The sequence below is a fragment of the Spermophilus citellus genome (assembly GCF_964194105.1).
Source record: "Spermophilus citellus genome assembly, chromosome: 4".
NCBI classification, from domain to species: domain Eukaryota; kingdom Metazoa; phylum Chordata; class Mammalia; order Rodentia; family Sciuridae; genus Spermophilus; species Spermophilus citellus.
Window position 1 is genome coordinate 67,208,944 of NC_138185.1, and position 17,721 is coordinate 67,226,664.

Here is a 17,721-nt window from a genome sequence, read left to right on the forward strand (position 1 = left end):
CCTAAGCAACTTAACAAGATCCTCTATCAAAAAATAAGAAAGGGGGCTGGAGTTGTGGCTCAGTGGTAGAGTGCTTGCCTAGCAAGTGTGAGGCACTGGGTTCGTTTCTCAGCATCACATATAAGCAAATAAATAAAGGTCTATTAATAACTAATAAAAATATAAGAATAGGACCTGGGTTTGTAGCTCAGTGGTAGAGCATTTGCCTGGTATATGTGAGGCACTTTGTTCAATCCTCAGTACCACATTTAAAAATAATAAAAATAAAGGTATTGTGTCCATCTACAACTAAAAACTAAAATTAAAAAAAAAAAAAAAAGAAAGATGGGGCCCGGGGATGTGGCTCAAGTGGTAGCGCGCTCGCCTAGCCCTTCGTGAGGCACTGGGTTCGATTCTCAGCACCACATAAAAATAAAATAAAGGGCTGGAGATGTGGCTCAAGTGGTAGCGCGCTCGCCTGGCATGCGTGCGGCCCGGTTTCGATCCTCAGCACCACATACCAACAAAGATGTTATGTCTGCCGAGAACTAAAAAATAAATATTAAAAAAAAATAATAAAATAAAATAAAGATGTGTGTCCACCTAAAACTAAAAAATGAATATTTAAAAAAAAAAAAGAAAGAAAGGCTATGGATGTAGGTCAATGGTAAAGCACCCTGGGTTCGATCCTAGTAGCAAAAAAAAAAAAAAAAAAAAAAAAACTTGCCAGCTTCCACATCTTCACCTTCTCCATATGTCTATACACAGTGCTTTAGCAGTGCACATTTTAGCTACCTGGGGAGCTTGGAAAGATATGGATGGCCAGGCTGTATGCCAGACCAAGTGAACCAATCCCGTGGCTGGAGCCCAGGGTAAAATAATTTTAAAGCTTCCCCAGAGGATTCCAACTGGCAGGAAGTTTGCAAACCACTGCTTTGGAAGTTTTGATGAGCTCTTTAATGTGCAATTCCTTGGGAGTCTTGCTATAAAAATGCAGGTTCAGACTCAGTAGATCTAGGGTGGGGCTACAATTATGCATTGCTAGTGAGCTCTAAACAGGTGATCTGTGAATGGTGAGGTTCCTGGGGAACCGCTGAGCTTCTAAAACCAACACTGCTAAGTTTCATAGAAGAGGGATCAGAAATGGCCCAGTTTACCCTTTAGATGACTGTCCACCTCTTTTCCTAGCTGGCTTGACTATGACAAAGGCACACACCTCTTCTAGGAGCTTCACCAGGCAGCACTAGCTAGCCTCCTCCAGTAACTTAGTGAACTCAAGGAAGCAAGCCGGGGCCGATCCTGCTCAGAGACTCTCTGAGGCTTGGAGGACATTTCTCTAGTGAAACCTCTACCCACACCTGGATGAATGGCCTCCAGAGTCTGCTGTCTTCATTCCTCCAAGGGGCTATGTGAGGATGCAGCAATACATTGCCACAAACTTCCACCCTCGCATTTTGCTCCAATTGCCGTTTGCAGCAGAATCCCTGCCTCACCCCAGATGTCTCCAAAAGGAAGTCACTTGGGCACCAAATGGTTGTCATAAAATTCTTGCTTCCTGTGGCTTTCAGGAGTATTTTTATGCTCACTCTCCCGCTTGTGCTCTCTCTATCTCTCTCATGTGAGTGTCAGGTGGGGAAAAAGCACGTGTAGGACTTGCACACATAAGCAGCTGGGATTTTGTGGGAGCTGAGTATGTCCTATTTTAATATTCATGATCTTCACCCATGTTCTCCCAATGGTGGTGGCACCACCTTCCTAGAAAAGATCTGGCCAGCCAGCCCCCCTCCTTGCCTAAGGGGCAGTGCCAAGGCAGGGTCAGCAGGGGGCGGTGCTGGCTCACAGTCAGAGCAGGCTCAGTGGGTCCCAACCCTCTGGCTTCTCCCTGAGAAACCTACTGGGTTTTCTTGTCACACAGAGTCCCCAGGCTATGGTAAAGAACCCGGAGCTAGGTCCCCCAGCCCTGCTAACTTTAAGAGGAACCTCAGATACTAGAGTTTAAGTAGGATCCAAGGCTGACCCAGGAGCCTCCTGGCTAGCACTTGCCTGCCACTTTCTCTCCATCCTGACCACTCTATAAATTCTGAACTGCCACAAATCAGGACGGCCTGGTTGTGTCCAGGAGGGCTCCTGGCAACTAAGGGATAGGGGAGAGATAGGAGTCAGCAGACAGGATCAACCACTGGTTCCCTTAGATTTGGATGTAACTCTTTCAAAAGAATTAGAAGTATATATATGGAGAACATAAAAAATATTTCCTAAAATTTTTCCCCCCTTTTTGGTGTTGGGCATGCTAGAAAGTGCTCTACCACTGAGCTACATCCCCAGCCCCAACAATTCCGCTTCTCTTCCTCTTTCCTTTCCTCCTCTCTCCCTCCCTTCCCCCACCTCTTTAATTTTTTGTTTTATTTTACTTTATTAAATAGTGTCTGGCTATGTTGCTCAGGCTGGTCTCCACAACTCCTGGGTTCAAGGGCTCTTCTGGTGCATCCCCATGCACCAACACACCCAGCTTTCATTCCTTTAAATTCCTTAACTCGGGCTGGGGATATAGCTCAGTTGGTACGGTGCTTGCCTCGCATGCCCAAGGCTCTGGGTTCAACCCCTAGCACCACCAAAAAAAAAAAAAAAATTTCCTGGGACAGGGTTGTGGCTCAGTGGTAGAGCTGCTTGCCTAGCATGCATGAAGCACGGGGTTCGACCCCCTGCACCACATAAAAATAAACAAAAAAATAAAGATATTGTGTCCATCTACAACTAAAAAAAAAATATTTTTAAAAAAATTCATTAACTCAGCCCATCCCCATCCCAACTGTGCCAGCGACACCCTTTAAAGGGTCACCAGTGCCCTCCATCTTGGCAGATGTCAATTCCATTGTCACCATTTGACTCAGTTGCCCCTGGGACACAGTTGCCCAGGTTGTTGTACTTGAAATGCCTTCTTAGTGCCAGAGGTTCCTAGGAAATCCTGCAGGGTGAGGGCACTGAAGCTGCTGAGCCCCCTTTAACCAGGGCAGCTTTGTTCTGTTTACATTTGTATGCCAAGACTCCACGTCAAAGTGATTTGAAAGGGAGGAGGGGCTCAACTTTTAAAAAGTAGCGAAGCAGGGGCTTGAGGGAAAATCCTCACTGGTCAGCAGCCTCTCATTCTACCCACAATAATAATTTACTGATTCCTCCTCCAGTTCAGAAGTCCTGTGTAAATACCATTGCTTATTAACTGCAATTTTGGGGGCAAGGGTACTGGGGATTGAACCCAGGGCAGGAGCTTTCCCAGTGAGCTACATCCCCAACCCCAATCTCAGTTTTTTTTTCTTTCTTTTCTTTTTCTTTCTTTCTTTTTTTTTTTTTTTTTTTTTTGGTACCAGGGATTGAACCCAAGGGTGTTTAACCACTGAGCCACATCCTCAGCTCATTTTTGTATTTTATTTAGAAAGAAAGTCTCGCTGAATTTCTGAGGCTAACTTTGAACTCACAACCCTCCTACCTCAGCCTCCCAAGTCTCTGGGATTAGGGGTGTGCTCCATCACACCTGGCTCCACCTCACTTTTTTAAAGATAGGATCTCACTAAGTTGTTTAGGCCCTGGCTATACTGCTAAATCTAGCCTCAAACTCACAATCCTCCTGCCTCAGCCTGGGATTACAGATGTGCACCACTGTGCCCATCTTGACTGTGAATGTTATAAAGAAGGAAATTACTGTTATTTGGTGGCACACACCTATAAACCCAGTGACTTGGGAGGCTGAGACAGGAGGATTGCGAATCTAAGACCAGCCTTAGCAACTTAGCAAGATCCTGTCTCAAAATAAAAACTGAAAAGGACTTGGGATGTAGCTCAGTGGTAAAGCTTCCCAGGGTTTAATCTCCAGTACCCTCCCCCCACCCCACCCCCCAAAAAAAGAAGAAGTTGCAAGTTACTTGGGTAATAAGCATAGACTACAAACCCTAGGAATGGAAAAAGGGATCAATGTATACATACGTTCACATTTACATGTACATAGCCTCATTATAGATAAGAGAAATTCTGGAAGGTGTGAAAGCAAGTGGAAGGCCCTGCCACAAACAGTGGGTAGAGCATCAAATGTGCTTCATACATGCAAGGAGTAAGGTTACTCCACCAGCTGGGGCAGACAAATCTTGATTTGGTTTATTGGGATACCTCAGTGGTTGCAACCAGGCAGTCAACCCTTCCCTATCACCATTAGCCAGACAATAGCAATGAGAGTCTGCTTCCAGTTGGGAAAGTAAATATAGCATCTTAGGAGAATTATCTGTCAATGGTTGGGAGCCCTTTGCTAGATGAGCCAGAGGAAGTCACATGCTCAGCAGAGGCTTCTCATCTACAAAAATGAACACACACTCAAAAATCTCTAAGCACTGGAGGAAAGACAACTCCACAGGAGGAAAGCATTTATATTTGTCAGAACATGCAGATTTAATAAGTTCATTACTTCAAGGTGCCTGAAACTAAAACAAAGAAGAGTTTAACTGTATAACTTGAGGACTGAGAGTATGCTCAAAGAAATTATCACCTGTAAATTTAAGTAAAACCATTCATCAAGGTAAGGGGTCTAGGGGAGACAGTTTTTTTGTGTGGAAAGGAGGACAGATGAGGACATGACTGCCACCCTGGGAAGAGGTCCAAGCTCCTAACCATCATTGCACACATCAGACTGCACCTGACCAAGGGGAGCAGGTCATCCCAGAATGAAGCTGCTTTAAGGCTGCTTCCACCCTGAATTTCTCTGTGGAAAACCCCTTGCCTGTCAACCAGTCACCACAGTCACTGTGTTCCATTTGAACTTAAATCATTTGAACTTAAATCCTCCCTCTTTTAATTGTATGGGCAAGGGAGGCTTTTAACCCAGCCTCTTTGCCTGTTTTCACAGACCCTAGAAAAACTCTGTTACAAAAAAAAAATTATTGAGAAGCCTGTTTAGAATCTTTGAAATGCAACCTCACATAAAAGTCACTGTCCCATAGCTTTAGAGGCACATGGAGATATAACTGCCTGAATTCTTCTGTTCCAAGGGAATTCCCTCTGCTTTACTGCCCTGACCCAAATTTGGGGAAACGGTGACATCAGAGCTCACCTAATCCTAGGAAGTCACCTCAGGAGGTCCTTTCCCAGCCTTGGTGCAGGGTGGCTGAGGAGAGGCCCAGGGTGGCTGAGGAGGGGCCCGGGATGGCTGAAGAGAGGCCTAGGGTGGCTGAGGAGAGGCCCAGGGATGCTAACTACAATTCAAATGGCTGGACATGTCCTCACAAGGCTGTGCTTTCAGCCTGGACCCGGGGGCCAAAGAGCAGCTCAGCAACAGCTTTGCCATCATATTTGGGCTGCGTGCCTCCAAAGTCAGCTGGCAGAATGTTCTCGTCAATCTCCTGGAAGAAGCCAGAGAGGTCATCTCCATGGACAAAGACCTGCAGGGAAGCAAGGAAGACAGCTAAGCTAAAGGTGCCCTGAGGATGAGGGATGAGGGCAGGAGAGGGACAGAGGGATAAAGCCGCATCATGGTATCTTGCCTGGTGACATCCTTCTCCACTGTCCTCCATGTTGTGTAATCAGGGGGATCCACTCAGCTTGGGAACAGGGCACAGTCTAAGAAGGGCTCAGGTGGGGTCCTCATCCCACTGCCCTCTCGCCCCTCTTGTATCGTGAGCTCTTTCCTGCTCCAGCCCCACACTCACCAGCTCACCAGCACCTGCCTGGCAGGCCATGCACTCACCCTCTCAAGCAGCTTGCTCTTCAAGAAGGGCTTGACCACATTGTAGGTGGTGGTGAAGTACCACGGCTGGTGGATGAAGTGGATGGCTTTGAACCGTGCTGGGAAGGAATCCTGCAGTGACAGAGAGTGTTTTCAGAACCCCCCAACCCCACAGTCCTAATGACTTCAGAAGCTCCCCATCACCCCCTACCCGAGGGACTGCCTCTCCTCATGGCATGAGGACCAACTAGTCCAACACCCCATGGAAGGCCAGCCAGCAGGGAGCCCCGGCTTCACTGTGGCTCCAAGTGGCAGGTAGGAAGCACCAGAAGTCACATGCCCAACCCTCTCCCCCAGATTTAAAAACAAACAAACAAAAAAACTACAATTAATTGAACAATAAAATGGGGGCTGGGGTTGTGGCTCAGTGGCAGAGCACTTGCCTAGCATGTGTGAGGCACTGGGTTTGATTCTCAGCACTGCATGTAAATAAATAAATAAAATAAAGGCCCATCAACAACTAATAAAAATATTTTTAAAAATTAAAATTAAAAAATAAATGAAATGGTAGACTTGCTTGGTTTTTTAGTGGCAGTGTTTTCAGACCCACTTGCTCATCAAGTGGACTGCAAACTATTATAGACCACAGAGACACTGTGGTCATGACTTTTCACCTTTCTGACAACCCTCCCTTTCAACTCTCCCAATACACATAGAATAGCTCTAAAATAGCTCTAAGAAAGGATGGCTGACACATCAGTATATATAGGAGTAGCCATCAGGGAGTTGGTGATATCCCTTCTTCAGGGTAAATTCACAAAGAGAGGTAGCATGATATAATGGACAGAAAGCCTGGGATTCCAGGTAGAAAATGTAGGTTTAAGCTGGGCATCACGGTGCACACCTGTAGTCTCAGCTACCGGGGAGGCTGAAGTAGGAGGCCCACTTAAGCCCAGGAGTTTGAGACCAACCTGTGCAGCATTACCAAGATCTTATCTCAAAAAAACAAACAGGCTGAGCACGATGGCACATGCCTGTAATCCCAGTGGCTCAGGAGGCTGAGGCAGGAGGATGTCGAGTTCAAAGCCAGACTCAGCAACTTAGTGAGGCCCTAAGCAATTCAGTGAGACCCCGTCTCTAAATAAAATAAAAAAGGACTGGAGATGTGGCTCAGTGGTTGAGTGCCCTGAGTTCAATCCCCAGTACCAAATATATGTGTGTGTGTGTGTGTGTGTGTGTGTGTGTGTGTTTTCAAGTCCAGTCTCTACCACTTTATTACCATGTGACCTTGAGAAAAGTCACTTAAAATTTTGAGCCTCAGTTTCCAGGTTTGCAAAAAAAAAAAGCAGAGGGAGAACACTCTGGAGGATCCAGTGACATAATGACTGTACACCAGGCAAACTTTCCATCAATGTGCAAGTGTCTGTGGTTGGGACTGTGGTTGTCATTGTTCTTTATGAGGGTCAATATCTTAGGTTCCAGCCAGCACCATGAATCTAGGAAACCAGGCCTAGCTTCTCAGGACCCCACCTGTGGAGGTTCCTATATGGTAGGTCCCAAGGCCTCACCTGGAGCATGTCCACCATCTTCCTGAGATCCGAAGTCCGGAGCCTGGAGGCCTGCTGCATGGTAAAGCCCTGAAAGTTCTCAATGATACAGAAGCCATTAATTTGAGTTTCTTCATTCTCCAGTAGCTTCTCCAGGATGAAGCAATAGGCCTGCAAGATCTGGAGCACAGAGTAGACAGGGCATAAGATCCAATCCGCAAAGATGATTAAGGTTTAAGGTCCTGAAAGAAGAGCTAATTGGTACATTCTTTTTTAAAAAAATTTTTTAGTTGTAGTTAGACACAATATCTTTATTTATTTATTTATTTTTTTATGTGGTGCTGAGGAGTGAACCCAGTGCCTCACAGATGTGAGGCGGGCACTCTACCACTGAGCTACAGCCCCAGCCCAGTACATTCTTTACTGGAGGAATTTGCCACAGGTTTCCATGTAGGACCATTCCCCTCTGTGGGTACATACCCCCAAAAATGAATGTTATATTGATGGATAGACATCAAAGTGGTTAACTCAACATAAATACTTATAATAGTGGAACCAGTGGACCTAACTGTCCGTCAATAAGGGACTGGTGAAATTATGGTACATTTATACCACAGAGAAGTTTAAAATGATGCAGAGGACCATCGATACAGGAAAATGCTCATGGTCTATCATTGTACAACATGGACCTATTTTTATAAGAAAAATACTTGTGTATGACCAGGTTCAGTGACGCACACCTGTAATCCCAGCAACTCAAGAGGCTAAGGCAGAAGGATCAGAAGTTCAAGGTCAGTCTAGGCAACTTAACAAGAGCCTGTCTCAAAATAAAAAATAAAAAGGGATGCAATATAGTTAAGTGGCACAGTGTTCCTGGGTTCAATCCCTAGTACCACAATAAAAATAAAAAGAGAGACCAATGGAACAAAATAGAAAATCCAGAAATAGACCCAAGTACATATGAAAATATAGACTATGGTAAGTGTGACACCTCAAGTCATTGGGAAAAGATGGACTTTTAAATAAGTTGTGTTGGGATATCTAGATAACATTTTCTAAATCGAGTTTGTACTATTTTTTTCTAATTTAAATAACCTATTTAAGCATTGGTGGCACATGTCAAAGTTCTCCCAAGATAGACCTTAATTCTTCCGCTCAGGGCAGCCCTCTTAAGGGCTCAGAGAAACAAAATCGCATAATATGAGTACAAAGAACTCAAGCTGCTAAATAGGATGGAACTTTCTAGAATCTCTTCCAGCCCACACAGTTCACTAATCCCTGTTCTCTTTCTCTCAGCTTTAAGCATTTGGCAGGGCTGCCCTCTGCTCGTGGCCCACAGCTGCTGCCCTGGTTTGGCACTTGGCAGCGACACTCAGGGACAGCCATGTACTATTGGCCAGTGATCCCTGCTTGCAAAGCTCCTGGGCTTTCCAGCTGCCCTGGCACATCCTAGGAATTTTCCCCTGACCAGAAGGGCCAGGTGACAGGTGGCTGCCTGTCTTTTCCCCACCATAGGCCTTGCTTCCTGAGGAATCAGGAATGAAGGTTCACTAGAGACAAGGATTAGGGAAGGAAGCCCAGCTCACCCACAGGATGGGAAGGAGCCAGATGAGCTCCCACTGACCTCATCAAAGGTGATTTCTTCACATTGCCAGTTCTCAATTTTGAAAAGCATGACCACTCGGCCATACTTATCCCGACTGGAAAGGACACCAGGGTAGCCAGCCTCAATGGTACAGCGAACAGCCTCCAGGGATAGGCTGTCGAAGAGTTCAGGGTACTGCAGCCGGAAGTTCACATAGCCTGGTGGAAAAAGAACCCAGTGCCCCCTTAGTGAGCCATCCTCACCCTAATACATCCCACCTCCCAGGGAGGCACACAGTGTGGGAGAAGAAGACCTGGGCTCCTTCCTGGCTCCTCCACATCCTGTGTGTAGCTAAACAGGATTCTCAATCTATTTGAGCTCCATTTTCCTCTCCAACAAATGGGATGATAATATTGTCCTATCTCACCAAATGGTATGGCAATCAAACAAGACTCAGGGTGTAAACTATGTAGTCCTAAACACAGGGATATTTATTGCTGGTTATGTTCTTTCCCATGGGGACAAGGCACAGGTTTTTCAGTTGGGCTCAGGGTTAGCTGAGTGGGGGTGTAGACGGGGCTGTAGTAAAGCTCCAAAGATAAAATCCAAACCCCAAGGAAGATGCAGAGGCCATTCCTGATTCCAGCAACACCTCCGCTGACCACAAACTCCATCCTCACCTATCCTGAACAGGTCCCTTCCTCCGTGGCTATCTGCACCACCAAACATGAGCTTTGGAGAAGCTGGACCTGGAGGAGGTGTTCGGGGAGCATTTGCCAAGGTTGGTGCCTGCCACCCCAACCTCCTCACTATTCCAGAACACTCCAGTCACATCCCACCACCTTGCCTTTGCCTTGTTGTTCCCTGCTTTTCTCCCAAACATCTCATGTTCTTAGGGTCTCACTTTGCACTGGGGGCTTCCTGACCACTTTATCCACCTCCTTTATTTTTCTCCTTGTCCCTGTCACTAATAATCTATATGCTTTTACTTATCTGATTTTTCATTTCCACAGTTAGAATATAAATTCCATGAAGGCAGAGGATGCTTGTGTTTTGTTTTTGTTTTTTGTGGGTTTTTTTTTTTTTGGTGGGGGGGTTTACTAGGATTGAACCCAGGGTGCTTAACCACTGAGCTACACCCCTCACCCCTTTTTACTATATTTTGAGACAGAGTCTCACTAAGTTGCCCAGGCTGGCCTCAAACTTGCCATCCTCCTGCCTCAGCCTCCCAAGTTGCTGGGATCACAGGTGTGCTCCCCCCCCCCCCCCGTGCCCTACAAAGGCAAGGGATTCTTATCTGTTTTGCATTCCTTGGTCTAAAACAGTGGTTGGCACAGCATGGTACTGAATTAAAATTTGGGGAAGGAAGGAAGAAGTAAGAAAAAGGAAAATCAGCCTGCAGAGAGAGGGCCTGCCCAGACCCTTCCTTATCCAGGAATCAAAAACTTGACTTTTTTTTAGCAAAACCCTTCCTCCTTCCAGCAGGGGCAGGGTAATACTACCCTGGGGTTAGCGCCCTCCTCACTTCCATTGTAACTGCCAGGAGGGAAGCTCACACCCATGACTCTCTGGAGCATTCCAAAGTCAAATCATGGTGGTGGTGGAGGTGGTGGGGGGAATCCTGGGGGAGACTCCTCACTCTGTCACCCTTTTTTTTTTTTCTTTTTTAGCAAAGCTGAGGATGTGGAACCCAGGGCCTAGAGCATGTTAGGCAAGCACTCTGCCACTGAGCCACACTCCTAGCCCCTCATTCAAATTTGATATTCCATTGAGTCCCAAAGTCTGGGAAAGAAGACATTCCTCTAAGAAACTGGTCCTCATATAGTCATTCGTTCATTCATTCATTCACTGACAGAGCTGAAAGGGATCTTGGAAACTGTTTAGTTCACACACAGATTCCCATTTTACTGAGAAGGATTTGGAGGCTGAGAGAGTGACTTTCCCACTGCACAAACCCACAGCATGAAAGGACATTCACGGTGCCTGGGTGAAGATGGGCACCCTCCTCATGCCCTCCTCCTACCTCCCCACAGCTGCCCTACCTCCCCACCATGGTCCCTCTACCACGCACATCTCACCTTTGAGCAGCTCGTAGGCGCGGCCCACGTTGAACTTCCGTGCACGGATGAAGCGAAGAAGAAAGGCGCTGTCCCTGTCTCGCACCCTCTCCGCCACCGCCACGGCCAGTTCCTCCCCAGAGGCGGCCTGTGCCTCCACCAGCTCCTGCAGTTCTCTCACCACGTCCTCCCGAGTCTCCTCCCTCTCGTTCAGCTCATCCTTGGCCTACAACAGGGGAGAAGGGCATATGTAATGAGGCTCGCCTCACCCTGTGGGAGACTTGCCTCTGGGGTCCACAAGGGCAGTATCTGCACTGGCCTCCTCTCAATTTAGGGTGTTTGGAGAAACCGTTCATCCTGGCTCCGTTCGCAGGATATGGGCAACAGTCTAAACGTTCCTACAGTTCTACAGTAACTACCTACACTTACTACTCCTTTTTTGAGCACTCTGTAAAGTTCTTTAAATGAATTATGCCTTTTAATCATTGCCATAACTCATCATGTTTAGATTTTGTTCATTTGGTTTTTTCCCCGGGGATTATTGAACCCAAGGGTGCTTTATCATCCTCATCCCCAGCCCTTTTAATTTTCCTTTACTTTTTTAGACATTGATGGACCTTTATTTTAGTCATATATTTATATATGGTGCTGAGAATCAAACCCAGTGCCTCACACATGCTAGGTAAGTGCGCTACCACTGAGCTACAACCCCAGCCCCATCCTTTCAATTTTTGAGGAAAGTTCTTACTAAATTGCTGAGCCCACTCTTTCTTTTTTGATGGGTGGTAGTGGTACTGGAGATTGGACTCTGGGGCACTTGACCACTGAGCCACGTCCCTAGCTCTATTTTGAATTTTATTTAGAGACAGTGTCTCACTGAGTTGCTTAGTGCCTTGCTTTTGGTGAGGCTGACTTTGAACTTGCGATCCACCTGTCTCAGCCTCCCCAGTTGCTGGGATCACAGGTGTGTGCACTGCACCTGGTTGGGTTGTTTTCTTAAAATCCCATCTCTCAAATGAGTAGACTGAGGGCTGCTGGAGTGAAGGTCATTCACACAGGAGTGGAGATGAGACTCCCTACTCCTGTTGGGTCACACACTTAGCCTCCCAGACTTAATTCTGATCTTTTTAAAAACAAAGATCCCCAGCAGAGGCGTCCCTGTCTCCTCCCCCCACCCCACCCCACCTCCACCCCCCGCCCCACAGTTGCACATTTCTTTCCCTTTGCTGGGAAAGATAGGAAACCTTCCCACTTCTCAGACAGCTCTCTCTCTGATCAGCATGAGGGGAAACTGAGTCAAATTGAGGGACCTAAGAATACTTTTCCTTTGAGATGTTCAGAGATGCAGGGATGGGTATCAGGAGCCCAGGCACAGCTCAGCCACTTCTCACCCTCTCCAGTAACCCCAAAGCAATTCTGCCAACTTCCGCAGAGTCTGATGATCTCTGAGCCAATCCAACAACCATCTTTCATAGTTACAGAAGGCGAGACTTAGAGAGGGAAAGTTATTTGCTCAAGATCACACAGCAGGTCAGATTCCAGATCTCAGTCCTCTTGCTTGTCCAGTGGGGCAACAGTTGGATGCTTATTCACAAGGGCCACATTCAAACCAGCGCTGCTCATATCTGACTCCAGAGGCTCAAGTCTAGTCTTGGATTCAACTAGTTTGGATGCAGATCTGCCCGCTGCTGTAGCCCTGAACTCTAGAATGATTGCTAGAACAATTCAATCTATCAGGTCCAGGATGACCTGGAGAGTGAAGCTAGACCATTTCTATAGGACTGAGGATGCTATCCTGTCCTTAACCCTTATATGCACATGCCAACCCCATTTTGCCCCCATAGGCTAGCCCTCACCGTAAACCTGCCACCTCACCTTCTGTAAGGTGTGGCGGGGCAGTTGGCTGCACGGGCCAAAGACGGGCCCATGGTCCTGGGTTGTGAGCTGCTCCAACTGGGCCCGGAGCTCCTGTTCTTCTTCAGGGACCATGCGGAATGTGCCCACCTAGATAGAGAAGAGTTAGGGACAGCAGCCTGAGTGAGCCAGGCAAGCAGGACTTCTGAGACCCTAAACTAGTACTTTTGAGCCCAAGATTGTTGGTAAGCACCTTCCCTTTTGGGGGACCAGGGCCCACAGAGAAGTTGTAGGGTGTAGATGATAGAGAAGCAGGAAAGGATGGAAAGAGGGCAAAAGGGAAGGAGAACCAGGGTACTTACCACCTCTGTCATATTGCCTCTGAAAGACGCTGAGTCCTTGGCCAAAAAAAAAAAAAAAAAAAAAGTTTTCTGCTTCCTCTCTCCTGACTGCTTCACACACTGGTCCTAGGAAAGGAAGTCAGCACTGCAGTGGCAGTAGAGAGTCTGTTCTACAATTGTCTCAGAATAGTGGATCTCAAATATTCAAGTTCATTAGAATTGCCTGGGGTTTTTGTTAGAAAGGCAGCTGCATGGGCCCCACCCCCATGATTCTGATTGGAGGTCTGGGCAGGGCCCAGGGCTTTCCAGGTTAGGACTCCTGCAGGTGGCTCTGAAGGAGAAGGTTCTTGGACCACATGCTGGGAAGCACTGCTCTGGGAAGGGGCATACCTACAAATGCCTCAAACCTCAGCTGTTAAGTTAGCCCAGCTAGGAAAAAAGTGGAGTTGGGCTCCTATCTCTTTCAGATCACAGCAGGTTAAGACAATCCCTACTGCCTCTGAGGCCCTTCCTCCCTAGCCCAAAGGGTACCCCAGAAATTTCCCAGCCTCGTGGTTGACCCTGTCCTCAGCATACTCGTTCTCAGGAGTGCTGGTGAAATTTCATGGTCTTTATTCTGGGTATGTGTTCAGTACTTTGTGGTGCATTAAATAATTTCAGATTCATTGTCTCAGATTCAGGGCCTGGCATTATTATTTCTATTTTATATAGGAGGAAATAGGACCAAGACATTTAGTGATTTGTCTGAGGTAATACAACCCAAAATAGCCAGGATCAGGACTCAAATCTAAGTGGTGACTTCTATTGGCATGGAGAGGCAGCTGGGGCAGCAGAGAAATTGGACCTGGGTTTCTGTTCCGTCTCTCCCACATGAGAATTATGGAATCTCACCTCAATCTTGGGTGTTCCCTGTTGGGATGGAAAGATTGGAAGTATAATTAAATAATGTATACACAAGCAGTGCCCACATGCCACCCTGCTTTCCCACTAGGGACTTCTTTTATGTGTGTGTGTAAATGTTGTGCTGGGGATTGAACCCAGGGCCTTGTGCGTGCAAGATAAGCATTCTACCAACTGAACTATATCTCCAGCCCCCACTAGGGACTTTTGATGGCAGCTCTTCTGTTCCCAGATTTTCTCTTCTGCTTAGATGTTCCTTTACCGTCTGTGCTGCCTCTGACCTCATTCCATCAGTCAGTTCAGTCACCTACTCACAGTTGCTAAATGGTAGAGTTGGGACTTGAACCTATGCCTGCCCCATACCAAGTCTGTCTTATGTCAAGAGAACCAAGACATCTCCAGACAAACTCCCTAGAAAAATTGTTGTCTTAGGCCTGGATTTGAAACAGGCTTTGTCCTTTGCCACTATGCACCCTCAGGCAAGCCATCTAACTAAGCCTCAGTTTTTTTTTTGTTGTTGTTTGTTTGCAAATTGAGAATAATAACAGTACCCACCAAACAGGATCCTCACGAAAACACTATAATTTCTCTAATGTGCCCAGCAAGGCGTCTCGCTCTAGAACATCGTTCCTCTTCCCTTTCTTAGCATCACACCAAGCATTATCCTAAGTTGCACAGAGAGACTTGGAGGATTATCAGGAATATTTGAGGGTCTCCCACCTCCTGCCCCTCCCACTCTGCAGTCCCAGCAAGGGCAGGGAGTTGTGGGGACTGGAATCTACCACAGGAACCAAATGTCAATCATCTCTTTGGCTGATAGACATCTACATGTGTAGGCACAGAGACAGAAAGACTGAAATGCTGCCATGTTCCCCTTAGGTCTTCTGAAACAGGAATGGAGAGGCTAGTACAACTGCCCTGAGGAATTCAGGTAGGAGAGATTAGTGACTAGACATCCCCAGTTTGTTAAGGGGATCATAAGGACAAGATACTAGATCTTAGGGCTGCTTTTGTGGCTCAGTGGTAGAGCACTTGCCTAACATGTGTGAGGCACCAGGTTTGATCCCCAGCACCACATAAAAATAAATAAAATAAAGGTACTGTGTTCATCTACAACTTTAAAAAAAGATACTAATTCTTAGAAATATAAAGTCAATGCAGCAACTAGCAACTCTTTCTAAACATGCCCAAGCAATAAACCTTGTTTTTATTTTTTAAGTTTATTTTCTTTTTCTTTCTTCCTTTTTATTTTTCCCCCTTTGGTACTAGGGATAGAACCCAGGGACACTTTACCACTGAGCTACATCCCTGGTCTTTTTATTCTTTGAGACAGGGTCACCCTAAATTGGCTGTGGCTGGTCTTGAACTTGTGATCCTCCTGCCTCAGCTTCCCGAGATGTTGGGATAGCAACATCTGCTGAGCTACATCCCCAGCCCTCAACTTTGATTTTTTTTAAATACTTATTTATTAATTATATACAGTGAAAAATGCCCGTCCCTCACTTCATATTGATATGGTTCCCTGCCACCTAGGATCACCATATAAAATACAAAATTTTTAATATTTGGGACATACTTAGACCAAAAAAGTATTTGTTGTACATTTGAATTCATAGTGAACTAAGCATTCTGTATTTGTATTTACAAAGTCTGCCATCAGACTGGTATGGCTCAACCGGAGAAGAGCCATCTGGTTTCAGTTTACAGGCAGGGCAGTATGTGGTCCCCCGTTCCCATCCCTGATTCCCCTGTTTAGGGCTCCCTGGCGCAGACAGTCCCCTAGTACTGACTTACCTGCCAGGTCAGCAGCTCCTCCTTGGGGCCACCTGGTACCTGAATGCCCTGGAGGTCTGAAGGTTGCCTCGGCTGGGGGCGTGGCCCAGTCAGCAGGTCAGGATTAGTGTGTCACAAGAAACTTCTCATCGCCCACAGTTTCCCATTAAATCGGGCTCACGGGAGGCCCAGAGTGGGGCAAGTGAAGCATGGGGGAAGAGAGGGGAGAGGCCTCAGGCTGCAGATGTATCAAAGCCCTCCTTTGTGTGCTTCTGCTTCGGAGTCCCTGCTTAGCCATGCGGAAGCCAGCGTGGGCTGGGATCTAGGCCAGCCCCATCCCCTCTTCCCTGCCCTCTCTCCTTGAGCTCCCAGGGGAGTTTGAGAGAGCACCCGCCTGGACAGGACATGGAAAGAGGTGAAGGGAAATTATAAATGTGATCCCAGATGCAATGACAGCCTAGCAAATCCAGACTTGTGGCCCACCTTCTCCCTAGGCCAGAGAGAATGGGGCCAGTGGGAGATGTAGAGGGTGAAAGCTGAGCAGAGAGAGAGGACAAAGCAGGCCCACCTGCCTTCTAGGCAGTATGGTGCAGTGGTATGTGCAGGTTCTGGAACAAGATTGCCCATTCTTTTTTTTGTTGTTGTTGTTTTAATTTCTGTGTGTGTTGCTGGGGATGGAACCCTCGGCTTCTTGCATGCTAGGCAAGTGCTCCACTACTGAGCTATAGCCCTAGCCCCTGCCCACTTTTCAATCCTAGCTTCAGCACCTTCTCTCTATGAGAAGTCACCACATCATTCCTTGACTCAGTTTCCCGTCTGAGAGATGGAAATAACCAGAAGACCAGGATCACAGCTTTAGAGAGCAAAGTACTTAGATGCCTGACACTTGGTAAGTGCTCTTTAAATGCTGTAAATGTTCATAGTTACTCCAAATACAGAATCAGCAGGCACCCCAGGGGAAGAGTACAACCATGTGTACAGCAAGAAACTCTTCTGCAGCCCCTCAGCCTCTGCTTTGGCATTCCACTAGGGTGTGGGAGAGATTATTCCTTTAGAACATTTCTGTCAAGAATTCTAAAGGTGGGGAGCTCCATTTTTCCATTACTGGACAGTTCCCTTTGTTTAAAACTCATCGTTGGTCTGAGTTCAAGCAGTTTCCTGCAATCCTCCTTGGCCCTGGTTTTGCAATCTAGAGGTGCCCAGGGCAACATCAAGATTCTGTGTACAGTTATTCTGCGGAATCCAGTCTCAGAAATATTTTTCTTAATTTTCCCAGATATTTTTTTGTTTGTTTGGGGGTTTTTGTTTGTGTATTTGTTTGCAGTACAGGGATTGAACCCAGAGATGCTCTATCACTGTGCCACATCCCCAGTCCTTTTTTTTAATTTTTTATTTTTTGAGACAGGGGCTTGCTCAGTTGCCCAGGCTGGGCTCAAACTTGTGATCCTCCTGCCTCAGCCTCCCAAGTAGCTGAAATTACAGGTGCTACTCTGCCTGGCTTGTTATTGTTGTTGTTTTATTTTGCCTGGCTTGTTTGGCTTTTTAATTTTGTTTTGTCGGCTTTTTTTTTTTTTTCAGCATTGGAGATTAAACCCAGGGATTCATATAAGCCAGGCAAGCTTTGCTCTAACACTGAACTATATCCCCAGCCCCAATTTCCCCCAACAGAGTTTTTGCCTTTCCACCCATTCCTACTTTGGCAAGTTTGGGATCTCTTCACCTTTCTGTGGCCTCTCCAGACACCTGGGGGAGGGGGGGAGCTGTGGGAGTATCCCTAAAGGAACACCTGAGGAACATCTGTTCCTCACCTGTCTCTCTGGACCCCTCCCTCTAGAGCAGGCTGCATTGCCTGGTGCTTAGATCTTGGGCTGTGCCTGAGACACCTTCAGCTCTTTGTTTTTTACAGCCCATTCCCTGGGTTCCTGTTCCAGCTGCTGTCTGGCTCTAGGACTGTTTTCTCTCCAAGTCCTCTACACAAATG

At 46.7% G+C, this 17,721-nt stretch overlaps 1 protein-coding gene across 1 annotated transcript; it reads right to left on the reverse strand.

The window, feature by feature from the left end:
* Nucleotides 1–4,815: 4,815 nt before the first annotated feature.
* On the reverse strand, nucleotides 4,816–15,883 carry RLBP1 (retinaldehyde binding protein 1). The gene is made up of 8 exons (XM_081290260.1): nucleotides 15,762–15,883; nucleotides 13,089–13,193; nucleotides 12,748–12,876; nucleotides 10,894–11,098; nucleotides 8,855–9,033; nucleotides 7,252–7,410; nucleotides 5,705–5,815; nucleotides 4,816–5,399 (listed from the first exon to the last, which is right to left on the reverse strand). The coding sequence occupies exons 2-8, from the start codon at nucleotides 13,098–13,100 to the stop codon at nucleotides 5,241–5,243; spliced, it is 954 nt and encodes a 317-aa protein (XP_081146386.1). The 5' UTR covers nucleotides 13,101–13,193; nucleotides 15,762–15,883; the 3' UTR covers nucleotides 4,816–5,240.
* Between the last annotated feature and the right edge of the window lie 1,838 nt (nucleotides 15,884–17,721).